A 14,578-nucleotide genomic window follows, 5' to 3' on the forward strand; every position below is an offset into this window, starting at 1 on the left:
GAGAAAGTCAGAGTGAGTCACCTGCCTGGATGTATTCAGTTGATCACAACAGACATGATCCTTCAAAACCTGCCGTCTCGTAAAAAAACAACACCTGTGTTCAGTATTCCAAACCCTCCAGCCCCATTTGCAGGTGAAATGAGTGGCTGAGTGTTAGACGTTTCGTTTTCATAGAGATGTTGACTGGTCAGGAAAATTATAGCACGAGTTGCGGAATAAATCAGCCAAGACCCAATACCAGTTGTTTCATGCGTAAAAGAATAACAGTGATGTGAAAAGTGTGATCGATGGATAGTTGTGCCACTGCGCTCAGTGCGCGCCGATCAGCTCCACGGACCCACAGAACTGCGCACCACGGGGTGCACACACGGATGGCTTCACTCACCTGATTGTGAAGAGCAGGACCCGAACAAGACGCAAGTCAGGAGAAAGCCGAAGCAACACGGGGCAGTCGTTGGTTTCATGGTTGTGCTTGGCAAGTATCTCCTTTTAAAATTCACATGTCCAGCGGAGTATCCTTCCTTGAAGCAGCCAGAAAGGATGGATCGTTTGAAGCCTCTTCAGCCTCTGAGTTTTAAGGACTTGAGTCTCTTTCTACTAAGTTTGTCTGACAGTCCTGCGCGTCGCCTCTCAGCGCGTCCTGGTCAGATTTTCCACTGATTTGAAAGCAGTAATAGAGGAATATTAGTAAAGCTTGTCTAAACAGTATAAAGCAGTACTCATGCCATTACTCCCCGACTTGGATACAGTATGCAGCTGTAGACTCGTATTCTTCAGACACACCTCCTAGTCTCTTGAACTCCTCCTACTGGGCGTCTGATTGGCACAGGTGCCCGACGATCAGCCTAAACCCCGCCATCCACAGCTCCGCGCGCGCTACTATTGGTTGGCACAAGATGCCAAAACCCCCATGAATCTGCGCGTCGGCTCCGTTGCACCTGTCACACCGAGGAGATAAATGTTGCGAGAAGGATTTATAGGTGAGAAATGAGCTGAATATCACTCATAGTTTGCTTCCCATTCGCTTTTGAAGATACTATCCAGATTTGAAAAAAAATGGTCACATATTGGATGTGTTGTTGATTTATTGAACTGAACTGTCAGCACTGATAAGTGATGTGCTTTTGAAGGAGATATGCCTAGCAGAGATTTCATTATAGCAGTGGAAATAAGTGTAATTTTACTGTTAATCCCGTGAATCTTAATGGCTGCTCCCCCAACAAAAGTTCCAAAAAAATCTCATGAGACTGCAATAAAACATGATTAATCAATAATAAAAAGGCATTTTATCTGGAAAATTAAAACCGCAGATAATTTTTCATGCTGCATCTTAAGGACAGAATTATTTTTTTCCCCTTCAGCTATCAGAGTGCATTACTGTTGAAAGCAATATCTCTCCATATCCAGGATAATCATTTCCCCAGGGGTGGCTCAGCATAAATGACACAAATAAAAAAGTCACACAGAACGTTTAGATAGTGATATTGTTGTGCTCGCTGAGCTATTTGTAATAGTTTGAAAAGCATTGACTTTGCAGTGACAGAAAGAAAGAAAAAAAAACAACTGAGGTAATGAGAGCAGAGGAAACAATGTTACTAAAGGTTATTACTTTCTGAACCAGCTGCTGCTCATACTTTAGCACTTTAGGAGAAAAGGTGAACGCCTCCTGGAGTTACAATATGTCGGCACATCTGGCCTGAAATCATGCACTCTGGCTGTCCCCTCACCATAAGTTCTCTCTCCAAACACACACACAGACCCACACACGTTCACATGCACACACACAGTACAACAAGAGTCTCAAAAGGTATAACTGTATGTCTTTGTGTCATTGAAATACCAACATACGGTAATTAAACATAAGTGCTGTTGATAATTTCCTTGATTTATAGCTTTGTCCTTCACTTTAAATATTTAGAGTTACAACTGATTAACATTGGTTTATGCAAAGGTTTTAAAATAAATACATTTTACCTTCAAATTAAAAAAAAAAAATCAAAGCCATGAAAAGCTGCATACGCAGGATTCCCTTGATATAAGATTTAATATTCAAGCACTTAGGTAGGAACTATCAACTTCAAACATAAAGATCAATCATTACGGGGTCTTTTAAGGGACAAAAATGATATTTATGCTCTTTCTAAAATGATGGTTGGCTTTATTATGGCTGGAGGAGGTAGCTTACCTTGCTTCTAATTCTTCATGACTTCAAAGTGTATACCTGAGCGATAATAATCCACTCAAGTCCATTAAACATCCTTCTTCTGTTAGCTATAGGCCGGTTATACTTCTCCCTTGGAAGGCTCCTTGTTCATGCCATTGCTCACACACTTACAAACACACACACACACACACACACACACACACACACACACGCACACACACACACACACACACACACACACACACGCACACACACACACACACACACACACACACACACACACACACACACACACACACACACACACACACCGCATGGCATGGTTCGTCTAGTGAACTTTTCCGGTACCACGTGTACTCTGCACTTTAAGAAAATGGGATGCACGCAGTTTTCACTTTGAAGAAAGTCAAACACTCTCTGTTGTTTTTTCACCTAGGTTGCAGGATGAATAGTGCACTGAACTGTTAAAGGGGCACTTTTTTTTTTCTTCTTTTTTGTTGAACCTCTGCTGCAGTGTTGACCCTTCGCCAGTAGGGGGCATTCCATTTCTCACCTCTGAGGTCACGGGACCTGCTGGGTGACGCAGTGGGTGGGGTGGGCAATCCAAGCTGCCACCGACTAGTTTGCTGACTCTCTGCGTGACATTGGCTGCGTATCACACAGGAGCGTTATTAAATATTCCTCAGCAGAAATGAGCTTTTAATATCACTGACACCGCAAATTTATTAAGAAATATGGAAAAATGAGATCTGGCAGCGAGCTACGAGGAGGGGCCCCACTCTAAGCATGCACCCCCAAATGGCTGCCGTTCATCATTTTTAATACCAAAAATGCAATTTACCAACGTTGTGTATTTTCATTATACATTAAAGAGGCACCTCCTGACAGTATCACCCCTAATGCTGTCAATTAGGTAATTTATTCCAGGGGATTATGACAGCGAATGAGACGAGGTTTCATGTGTTCGGCTAGGCGTTCCCCGGTGCCTGCTGTATAGCTAATCTAATACATAACCCCCTGATTTGTTTAATGGATGAGACTTTGCTGCTGCAAGAGGCACGCCAATAAAAGCCAGGGCCCTCCAGAGGCTATTGTGCCTCATAATGATGCCAGACACACAATGTGAGAGTTATGAAGCAATTTTTTATCATGCGGCACATTGTTTTGCTCTGCTGGTGCCGTGCAAGTAAAGGCAATCTCTCCCTGCAGCACAGCACTTCTCCCCCACACTTAGATAAACCTTCAGTATGATAAAGTGTCCCAGGCGCATGTCGTGCAGATGAAGGAAGTTTGAGGTTAAAATACGTGTCCTGTGCTGTTGATTGACTTCATTAAGCATCTCTTGTGATTTAAGGAATTCTATACTTTCATATTGAACAAAGTTAGTCTTAAAGGAACAATCAAACTATTTCTGGAAGTCACAGTACTCGCACATTAGAGAACATATCTTACCATTGCAGAGGAAAAATGTATGTTGATTGCAGAAAAACCTAAGAAGAAAAAAAACGATTTCACAAAAGCTCACACATCTTTGCACAAAATTAACTATTTACTTGAGTAGTTTAAAGCCATAAAAAGACGCCTGTCCTTGAGATAATAGTGGCACATCCATCAGATAAAACTGAGTCTGAAGAGCAAACATAAAAGCCCGGCACTCAATACTAATCTGCGTCTTTTTGAGCAGAACAAAAGCGACTTAAATCATATGCATCTGCAACAGAAGACGCTGTGATCACAGTTAGCACCACAGGCCTTCTTTCATATCTCTGAGTGCGTCTATCTCTCCAAATAAGGCAGAGAGAGAGAGAAGATGAATGCTTCTCTCAAAATAAAAGACAAAATAAATCAATTTTCTTAGATGCAAGGACGGCAAAAAAAAAAAAAAATCAAACATAGAGGCATTTGTTATTGTCATAACCAAATGTTTTTATTGAATAGATATTCTGAAGTAGTGTGAGAGCGTCAAGACTAAAACCTCTGAGAGTCCTCTTGCCCGTTCTTATCAATATCACTACGCCTGTGTTGGGAAGTGTAAATATACTTTACAAGTTATTGTAGTTTCTTTTCATCATGTCCCATTTGTATTTTTCATTAATTGTCTTGATATTGTTTTGATGAAGATCCTTGTTTTTATCAGCCTTGATACACTTAGAGTCGTCATATTGTAAATCACACTATTAAAGGAACAAAGATAGTCAAACTTTTTTGTTCCCCAAAATGATATGGCTGAAAAACAAAGTCCTTTAAAAGAAAAAGTATATATGAGTGGAAACATCTATAGCCTCCCAAAAACACATCCTCTATCTTCAGTTCATGTAAATATACAGCAGAAGAGCAGATTATTTTAAAAAGTCATCGTATACTTCCATGCTTATGTTGTCAAGTGGTAGCTCCATTAATCAAGAAAAACAGACGTCTTTATTATTATATTTTTACATGTTCTTAATTACATATTTTTCAGTGCAAGCTACAGTGGATATGTATTTGCCTTATTGTGTCTTGTTCCTTCTTGTAGAGGCAAAGGTGATGAGGAAGGCGACTTCATTTCACTATGCTTGTAATTGCTGCACAATAAATAAACCTGGAACCCTTCAGCTCTATGGCTAACTTTCCGAGGCTACTTGACAACCACTCTACTTGACAAATGTCGCTGTTTCTCTCAATTTACATCAGTTTTTTATGCATAACTTATTATACATGCAAGAGCAGTAGTAAGCAAACTAGGAAATTATGCGTAACCAAGCCTAAATTAGGTTTTTTTAATCTTTTTTATTTACAAGAAACCTGTACAGTATGAAGTATCTTGGATTGGATCAGGGAGCCAATCAGAGATGAGTTTATCTCAACAGATCTGAATGAAAATGAAGATCAGTGGATCAGTTGAATGAAGATAAGGAGTGTTTTTTATTCACACACAGTAGCTTTAATTTCCCCAGAAATAATCCGCTGCAGATTTATGATTCTAATCAAAAGCCATGATTATGTAGTTAAGCATCCTCAGTATGCAGTGACATTGCTTGCATATGTTCTGTTCTCATGCAATGGAACTTTTTATCCCTTTGTTTGGCAGAGACAGCTGCAGTGTATATAAAGAATTGAACAACAGTTTTTCAATGCACTGCTTCACAGCATTTACGGCGAGGCTAATTTCCAATGACTGTTCCTGGAAGGGGGCTTCAATATAGAATGTACAGGAGAGTGGGTCAGTATTAGATTTTGATGTTCTTTCCAGCAAATCCTGACAAACATTTCCTTCACACATAATGATCATATGCTAAATTTCAAAATTTGAATACAAAAAATAGCATTTTCAGTAGAGTAAGGTTAAAAAAAAATATTAATCACAAGATTAGACCTCGCCGAAAGTAACTCAAAATTTTCAATCATTCAAACTTTTGAAGGATTGACATCGGTTTCAAGAGCTCCAGTTTCTATCAGAGTAAGAGTTTTTGTCAAATTACAGAATCTATCACTAAAGCTAGAAACTACAACCCAACTGCCTCCATGGAGGAAAAATGTGTGTACATTTGGGTGCTTTTTATTAGTGCAGTAGTCTAGCCGTGCATGAATCATAGAAACTGCCTTTTTCCCAGTTTAATCGACACGCACACTCACTCTCCCGAGAAGAAGGAAGCAACAGGAAGTGTCTGGCTTTGTGGGAGACTTGTTTGCGTCGACGCATTTTAAAGGGACACATCCTTGACAATAGATTTCATTCTCTGAGGAAGTGTACTGAGAGCCTGCAGCCATTCCCCCTGCACATTTCTCTCTCCAGACTCATCTGGTGGCTAAAGAGTCGACTGAAACTCAGACTGCCTCTGCATGAGCCTGAGTCAGTGAGCAATAAACAGAGTTAGCGCATTACACACACATGATTACGTGGCCATTTCCTCAGTGAATGAGTCTCATCAGAAGTCAGTGAAGAAGCCACCGAGTGTGTAATTGTTTCCCATTAGGGGAAGCGTTGACTGCCATCGAGTAGCATCTCTCTGCAGAGTTTGCTGACGAATGCTCGCTGTCCAACGAGTGGAGCGGGCTCATTCTGCTGTGGGGGGCTGAGATGGAATTGCTCAAAACTTCCCCCAAAAAAAACAGAAGATCCGTTTGAGAGTGAGAGCGATGAGTACTGTTCCTTCGTTTGGTGAGAAAGGGACTGCAGGGCAAGAGTTCACATGATTGTTGATTCACTGCAGTGACACCAGACTTGAAACATTATTATCAGTCATATCTGAGCCTGCAGCGCTAATGCCCACCGTAGCTCAGATGTTTTTAAAAAAAATAGCAGTGTGTGGATGTTTGAACATTTTTTCTGTGTTTTTTTTCTTATTCTTATTCAACATATGAAATACTCTCTAAATTTGCTTCAATGCACACTTGTTTTAATTTGAAAGTAGCCACTGTCTCTTCAGAAGCTAACTTTCCTACTAGTCATCTGTAGCATCATTCACACACGCTAACAAACTCTTGCAGTGAAGAATAATCATTAGCACTCATCCACATAGAGCTTACATTGCAAATTACAGGCTTGTAAAAGTTCAAATGAGGTCGACCATGTCAAGTGTGACGCAAGAAGTGAGGAACTTTCTGGAGTTATTAATGTCTGCCCCTGAAATGGGCTGTGTTACTGCTTGGGGAGGTTGATGGGTTTGTGAGGAATAATCAAGCACGGAGCAGAGGTTTCTTTTACTCTGCTGACATCTACAGGACAATGGTGGAAGTGCAATCATAACTGCTGTGGAGGGAGTATCTTTATCCTTTCTGTTTGGGGAGTTTTGGACGCTGTAGACAGATGGTATACAGACAGATACACGCACAAACATGAAGCCGTGTATAATAGAGAAGAAAATTATGCAACTGATTTGGAACATGGAACAGCCATATGAGATGAAATAGTGTAGTTTTCTGAAAAGTAAAAAAAACAACTTAAAATGCAAATTAATTAATGATTAAAACTTAAAATGATCAATAATTTAGGAATAATTTGGAGTTCGTCACCTTTTTTATTTTCTTTGTTGTATTGTCGATGATCCGGGGTTATATTTAGGATTGTAGGCTATAGGTAAAGAAGAAATAAACCTTGGGCTTCAGCCTATTCCTTTTTTTGGTAATTGATTGTTTGAATTTGTTGTATTGAATGGACTAGTGTAAACATGTAAAGGTTTTTTTTTTGTTCTTGTGAGTGGAAGATTCACACAAAATGTTGGACTATTCTTATTTTTTAATGAATGAATGACCAAAATAAAAATATTAATTTATTAATTTTTTGGCATATTCAGTCAAGTGATAATTATGTCAGAATATTTGGAAAATGTTATGAGAAAAAAAAAAAAAAACACCTAACAGGCTGCTCTAGTTTGGCTCCTTGTGGTGTGATTGCAGCAAGTATCCACTGGGTGGCAGTAAGCGAGAGGGACTGAAGTAGTTTCCCGCCTGAGTTACTGCTCATGCTGTGGGCTGAGGTGTGTTCTGAAGTGCGTTTCTTTGTAAATGTGGGTGGAAAGACAGACAATAAAGGACAAATGGAGTGAAGCTATAAACCCAGATAGAACATCTAGTTCTCTCGTAAAAACTTTACAGGGGTCCACTTTTCAGGTCTATAAACCATTAAAAAAAGAATGTACAGATAGAGAGAACATCTTTCTAACTTTAATAATTACACTGTGTCATTAAGCACACATAGGCCTATCTTAAGTGTTTCTTTTTCATCAAACATACGGATGCAGGGCTTCTAAGGCAGTGTTTCCTAACATTTAGTCCTTACTTGTTTCTAAGGAAAGGTGAGCACCCTCAGGACCCTCAGGAAACAAAGTGATGCATTGCTTTCATAAAGTAACATACATTTTCATCAGAATATGCCGACACACTTCTTCTTACCAAAAGCCCGTTGTATACATTTCCCAGCAATGTTTTACTATGATTTTATTTAATATGTGGAAATCTAATATTGACAACCTCAGAGCAGACAGAGCCTCACTTTCCCCCTAAGATATTAGGGGCACACCCCTAGAGGGGTCCCAGGCCCCAGGTTTGGAACCAGTTTTTGTCTTAGAATTGCACCAGAACTGGGGGCGCGCTGGTGGCGCAATGGTTAGGGCACGTGCCTCATGCATTGAGGCTGTCATCTCAAGCAGGAGGCCCGGGGTTCGCCTCCACCCATGGCCTCCCTCCACATTTCGTTCCCCACTCTCTCTCCCTGATTTCCGACTCTATCCACTGTCCTATCTCTGCATTAAAGGCACAAAAGCCCAAAAATAAATCTTTTTAAAAAAAAAGAATTTCACCAGAGTTGCTCTAAAAGCAATGCTTATTCTATTTCTGTTTCCATCGAAAGAAAAGATGTAAGGAGATACAGCAGCAGAAGTCACTGTATACATACATGGCTGTCATTGTGATAAAGTTCTTTAAAAAAAACAAAAGAAAAAACACCTTTACAGTTTATTATATTCTTGGTTAAATCAGTATGAATGGTAACAACTTTAGCTCCATTCCAGTGAAATAAGAACAGAAAAAGGTTTGATTTGTCAGAGTATTTGTATGTATACTTGATTCCATTAGACCGATGTTCTGTTGCAGATGGTTACTCTCCCATTTTAAAGTCCAAAGAGCTCAGCACAACTTTGTATTGACATAAACAGGCTTTGAAATTCTGTAGGAGAAATAACTGAAGCAAAAAAGGAGCTTTAGCGTGACTTATAAACCAGTTTCACCAGCTAGACAGCATTATACAAGGATCATTTCTCGGTTTCACAAGGATTTTCCAGGACATTTTCATATAGCCACACAGCTTTGAGTGGCAGGACCGAGGAAACATTTCTCTACAAATCACTGCTCTGTAATAGTCAAGAGATAATTCATGTTGCTGACATGACATGATGCCTGTTTAAAGCTCTGATGACTATGTCTAAGGAGAAACTTCACCTTTCAGAAAGAGACCAGAAGTCATAAAATACATCAATTACAAATGGTATGTTGCTGTCCCTTTTCTTTCAGCAGGCTACTAGTTGTTTTCAAATATTTTTTTTTTTACATTTTTCAAAAAATCTTGACACAAAGAGCTGAAATAAGTATTTAAAGTGCACTAACCTTGGATGTGATTCACACAATAATGATGAAAAAGATGGGGACAAAGTATTCAGCTATAGCTGTATGTATGTCATTGATGATGTATATCTGGAGTAGAACTGATTTGATTTATTTAAAAAGAGGGGCCGAGCGAGGAAGATCTCAGTACTGGTTAGAAGTGTGTCAGTATTTCCAGAATCTCACTCCACTGTATTCTTGACCACAGCGTCTGCAACCACGTGAGATGTGCTGACAATTGAAAAAACAAAATGTGTCAAAATGACTTGCAAAAGTCTTGACTTTCTTTTTTTCTCTCCTTTTTCCCTGAAGTGCAAGATAAGCTGAATGTGTAAAATACTGAGCCGAGAGAAAGCAGCTTCTCAGCAAGACAAACGGCAACTAATCAACAGCAAGGCGCACTATAATTACTGTTGAGTTTTACTTCCACAACACTCCTCTTTCTGGAGATCTACCCAACTGTTGTTACTGTATAAAAACAAGACATTAAAAGTGTAGAAAGAACCACACATTTGAGATGCTTTAGCCTAGAAAATTCTCTAGGCTAAGTCATTGCTTATCGTCCTTTCTTTCATTTAGGATATGTATTTACATCATAACTGCAGGATTACCAGCAGTGACACCTCGTCAGGTTGAGTAACATGGTCGTCCCAGCCTCTTCCAAGAAGTGCAGTCAATGGCAAACCCCCCCAAAATACTCTCTAAAAACCCCTTGGGACCATTGTACAAAGAGACATGTATGAGTGTGATCCCTGTGGTGATGCCTTATAGAAAGTAAAACTCAGTTTGACTACAAAGCAGACCAAAAAAAAAAAAAGAAAAGGTGCCATAATTCAAAAACAGATTTCAGTCTGAGTGTTAGAGTTCTGACAAAATGCTGCCGTCGGAGAGACAATGCGAGTCCTCTGGTGGAACAGTGATGCAGTTTGATCTAATGTAATGTGACTGAAAAGTGCAGAGCAACACAAACACAGGGAGGGGCCGACACACTGTGTCTCCCCCCCAGCAGACTTTCGGCTGTACACAATGCGATGCAAATGGAACAAGCCGAATGGCTGACATTTACTTCAGCACTTCGGTTTACTGTATGTGTGGTTGCCCTTTAAATCACTTGTGATCATTTTTGAACATGACTCCTTTCGTCGACCCCTTTTAGGTTCGTCACCTGAAAAAGTGAGAATATGCTCTGTGGAGGATAAGAAGCTGAAAATGACAAAAAAAAAAAAAAAAGTAAAAAGTTGGGCAGATTTTTAGGTAAGGGGCGGGGTGTGGGACGTGACAGTTATTATATATTCTTCATGGCTAGATTGACTAAACTTCTTCCTCTTTATTTGTCTTTGTGGAACAAAAAGCAGGTTTATGGGTGTTCGAATTTGTTTCCTGTTTTCGGTTCAGCTCTTTGCAGCTGTGCATCCATTTCTGTCAAACCACCGGTGCATGTATCCCCACATCATCCCGACGCCAGACTCCTCCAACAAACCCGTCGATGTTTCCTTCACGACAGCCCTCAAAATGTACCTCGCTCCCCACTGCTTTTTTTTCTTTTTTTTTTTAACTGCTCATTCTGATCAGCAGGTGTGCACTGCTCTACAAAACCCCTCTTTCTTTCTCTCTGTGTCAGGTTCTCTATCTTCCTGTGTCAGACGCATTCATCCCTTCTCTCTCTCTCTCTCTGCTAGTTTCTCTATTATTGTTTCTCTTCATTCCTTCCGTACTTGCCCTATAGCTCCTTTTGCTCTTCTCTGTAACTTCTCTTCTTCTGCAAACTCTTGTTTTTGCACACTCACATGCCTTTCTCAACTCGTCTTTATCTCTCCTGCATATTGTTTCGGGTTCCTCCTCACCAGACATGGCTGCATAGCGCGGCTAAGCGGAGGAAGGAAAGTGGAAGTTCCCCCACAGTTCTACTTCCTCGCCACATGAATATTCAACCTCGATCAAGAAATCCAACCACAAAACAGCCCAACATTACCCAGAGGCCTTTGCGATGACACCAAAGTAATTTTGGTGTCTGTGTGCACAACAAGCATATCCACAAAACTCTACAGTAGCAGCCTTGTTTTCAGCTTAGTGCAAATGTAGTTTATGCAGTGTTGCACGTCTTCATCTGTTTATTTGCAGTAAACGCAAAGATTTTCACTTTTTTTAAATGTATTTATGTTGACTAAATTAAACACGCAATGGACCTACAGAGTGTTGTACCACATTTCTACAGCGCTCAAAGTGGCCTAACTAACTTCTAAACTATGGGTGTGGAACTGAAACGAACTAGGTGTGCGTGCATGTCTTTGCTGGTGTGTGTGTGAGGCTTTACAGACCAGTCCAAACATCCACCATCACCTGGCAGGAAAAACAGGAATGGGACTTGTCGCTGGGCGATTGCACAACGTTGCCGAGGATTCTCACTCGGCTGCAAAAGATCTGGAAGTGAACTGCTCCCTGCTCTGTAACCTGAAACCCAGAGGACAGGCTGCACCACTTACTGCTAAGACAAAAGACACACTGATTCTTAAGTGCTCAAAAAAAAAAAGGAAAAACAACCATCAACGCTGTCACTTTTCAACTCAGAGATCATACAGGCATACATTATTTTTTGTGTAGTACCACCAAGAGTGTGCTTGTGAGGATGTTAGGCTCTCAAGTGTTAAGTTGTGGTGAGTTGTTGCGTCTTAGTCTGAGGTTGTAAAGTGGGTCTGCATAATGTGGGTCTAGATGTCTGAAGTGTTTTTTTGCTGCTTTTGTCGACCCCAAACTGTTCTCATCATCTAACACGACGTGCAGAAGATTTGAACTGAACACTGAACATTTTCAGTGGAACGCAACAGAGGAAGTCTTGCAACCAGAACCACAAAGCTTCCTCAGCCCCCTGTCCTGGCAATAAAAAAAACAAAAAAACAATAAGAGCCTTTCATCCACTTTGGCCAAAAAAAAAAGGTTTATAGCAACATTATTCTAACAGTTATATTCTCATCTGAATCTGTGACAAAGGATTTTTCTACTAGTTAATGTATATTTGTTTATATTTTGCTGTATGTCCAGAATGTATGGCACAATGGACTTTGACTTTTTAAATGCATAGTGCAAGTACAAGGCGAACAGAAATGTAGAGGCTATGTTTAATTCCACAATATATATGACACGTGCGAGATATGAGGGGTTTTTATAATCCTCCTCCATTTATTTCTGGATTGCAATGAAATTCAAATTCAAATTTCTGAATTGTAAAGAAAGTCTGAATTTGAGGAACAACACAGGTCAGTCAACTTAAATCCTGCTAACATTCATTATTGAGCTCTTAATGGGGCAGCAGTAGTTCAGTCTGCAGGGACCTGGGTTGGGAATCAGAGGGTCACCAGCTCAAATCCCAGTGTGGACCAAGTCTGGAAATGCGACTAGCAGCCCTTGAGCAAGGCACCAGACCCCCACCAGCTCAAGAGCCCCCTCACTCTGACTCCATCTCTCCATTCGTACATGTCCATAGGATCATGTTTGTGCATGTGTGTGTATTTCAGCCTGTGTGTGTGTAGCATGTTCAACGCATGTGTAAAATAGAATTGCCCCTTGTTGGATAAATAAAGTATATTATCTTCTTCTAAATATGGATGGGAATTTTAGGGTAACTCAGGATGAAAAAAAACTTGGTATGGGTCCATGATAACAATATCAAGACACAGCAATTATTTTTGGATAATTGGTAATTTGCAAAACAATAATACAAATCTACATCACAATAACATATCAGATGAAGAATAAATTCCCCTTAAAATTGCAGGATTAATATATTTATTCACTGCAACTTGGTGTCACTTTTACCTGGTATCTTACGTCACTATTTCTTAACATTGTCTCAAATGATCCCGCTATCTTCTATTTCTTCTTCTCTTTTTATCCCGCTCTCAACTTCTGCTGTGGCCAATCAATTTTCATTTAAGTTACCCCTCATTTCTGTCATCAGTACCTCTTAGTCAGGAGCCATGGAGTAGTGATGTGGTGAGTCAAACTGGCAGATAAATCTGTTTACAGCACGGTATATTGTAAATCAAAATATGGATATTTGATACGAGTGATTCAAAAACTGTATCACACACATCAGGACCACAAAATATTGTCGTGTCGATAATTTGTCCCACTCCTAAGGAGAAGGTAAAGAGACATTCGCTTCATGCATTAAACTTTGAATTCCTTTGAGTGTTTTATATTTTGAATAAAACAATAATTTCTTTAATAATCTTTAACTGGTACTGTCATTTGCCCGCCTTAAATGTGTTGCGTATATACGACTGCCCACAGTCAATAATATCCTCACCTGAACCCAGAGCTGCAGTGCAGACATTATTGATTAAAGTTGTCATTTGGCCTTCAGCAAGAGGACAATACATCAATCCAAAGCTTTGCTGTGCCCCAAAGAGAAATGTCTCTCTACAAAGAAAACATTCTTCTATTATACTATATGGGGATTAATGTGTCCTTAGTGACAACACTACTGCTTCATAACTGTCAATTAGACTTTTTCATTCTCAATAAAAGATTCCGTGTTCCTGAACTAAAGACAAAAGCTGCATCAAAGAATTTCAACAATTATTGCTCAAAATGAACAGTTATTAGAAATGAAGGTACTCAAACTTGTGTTTTTAATGACTGAGAAACGGCTTCCTGCCAGAAGAAACCCCGCAGAGTGAGATGCAGGTGTTTCACTCCTGTGTTTTAAGTATGAGTCAAACAGAGATGTGATCTGGAAAGGAACAAACAATCAACTGACATGCAGGTAAATAGTAGAATCTGAAGATGAAAAGATACAGTTTGGGGTCTGCTCAGGCTTTACACTTCTCGCTTTTGCTACCGCCTTCAGGCAGCTTTGATTTTTTTTTGTGTGTTTGCATTGAAAGCATGCGTGTGTGCGTGTGTGTGTGTGATACACAGATTAAAGTAGTAAGGGGGTAAAGAAGACTGCTCTGACATTTAGAGGCTTTGAAAGGCTCTGGCGCCCACCTGTTCATAGACAAAGCCTGGAGTAGAACAAACAGCAGTCATTATATTGCAAACTTAGGATCAAGCTGTCTACATCAAACTCCGGCTGCATAGTACAATTTTTTAGAAATGACTGTTCATAGAAAGACAGAACATTTTATAAACAACAATGCATTTTCCTACAGCTTCTTATGGACAAACGTGTCCCTTTAGAGAAGAAGCTTGGTGTAACTCTGCTCCTCTTCAACCAGAAGTTACCTGATTTATATATTTGTTAGGGCTGTCAGCGTTAACACATTAATCACAATGAGATTAAGTCCAGAAATGTACGCATTCATTTTTCTTAATCACATTAATCCCATGCTA

At 39.9% G+C, this 14,578-nt stretch overlaps 1 protein-coding gene across 2 annotated transcripts in view; it reads right to left on the reverse strand.

The window, feature by feature from the left end:
• erbb4b (erb-b2 receptor tyrosine kinase 4b) overlaps nucleotides 1-770 on the reverse strand; it is a 317,502-nt gene extending 316,732 nt beyond the window's left edge. For both annotated transcript variants that reach the window (XM_065962193.1, XM_065962192.1), the window contains exon 1: nucleotides 386-770. In XM_065962193.1, the coding sequence (XP_065818265.1) occupies nucleotides 386-464 (79 nt within the window). In that variant the 5' untranslated portion in view covers nucleotides 465-770. The remainder of the gene's footprint in view (nucleotides 1-385) is intronic.
• Nucleotides 771-14,578: the final 13,808 nt, after the last annotated feature.

Source organism: Labrus bergylta, chromosome 13 (assembly GCF_963930695.1).
Source record: "Labrus bergylta chromosome 13, fLabBer1.1, whole genome shotgun sequence".
NCBI classification, from domain to species: Eukaryota; Metazoa; Chordata; class Actinopteri; order Labriformes; family Labridae; genus Labrus; species Labrus bergylta.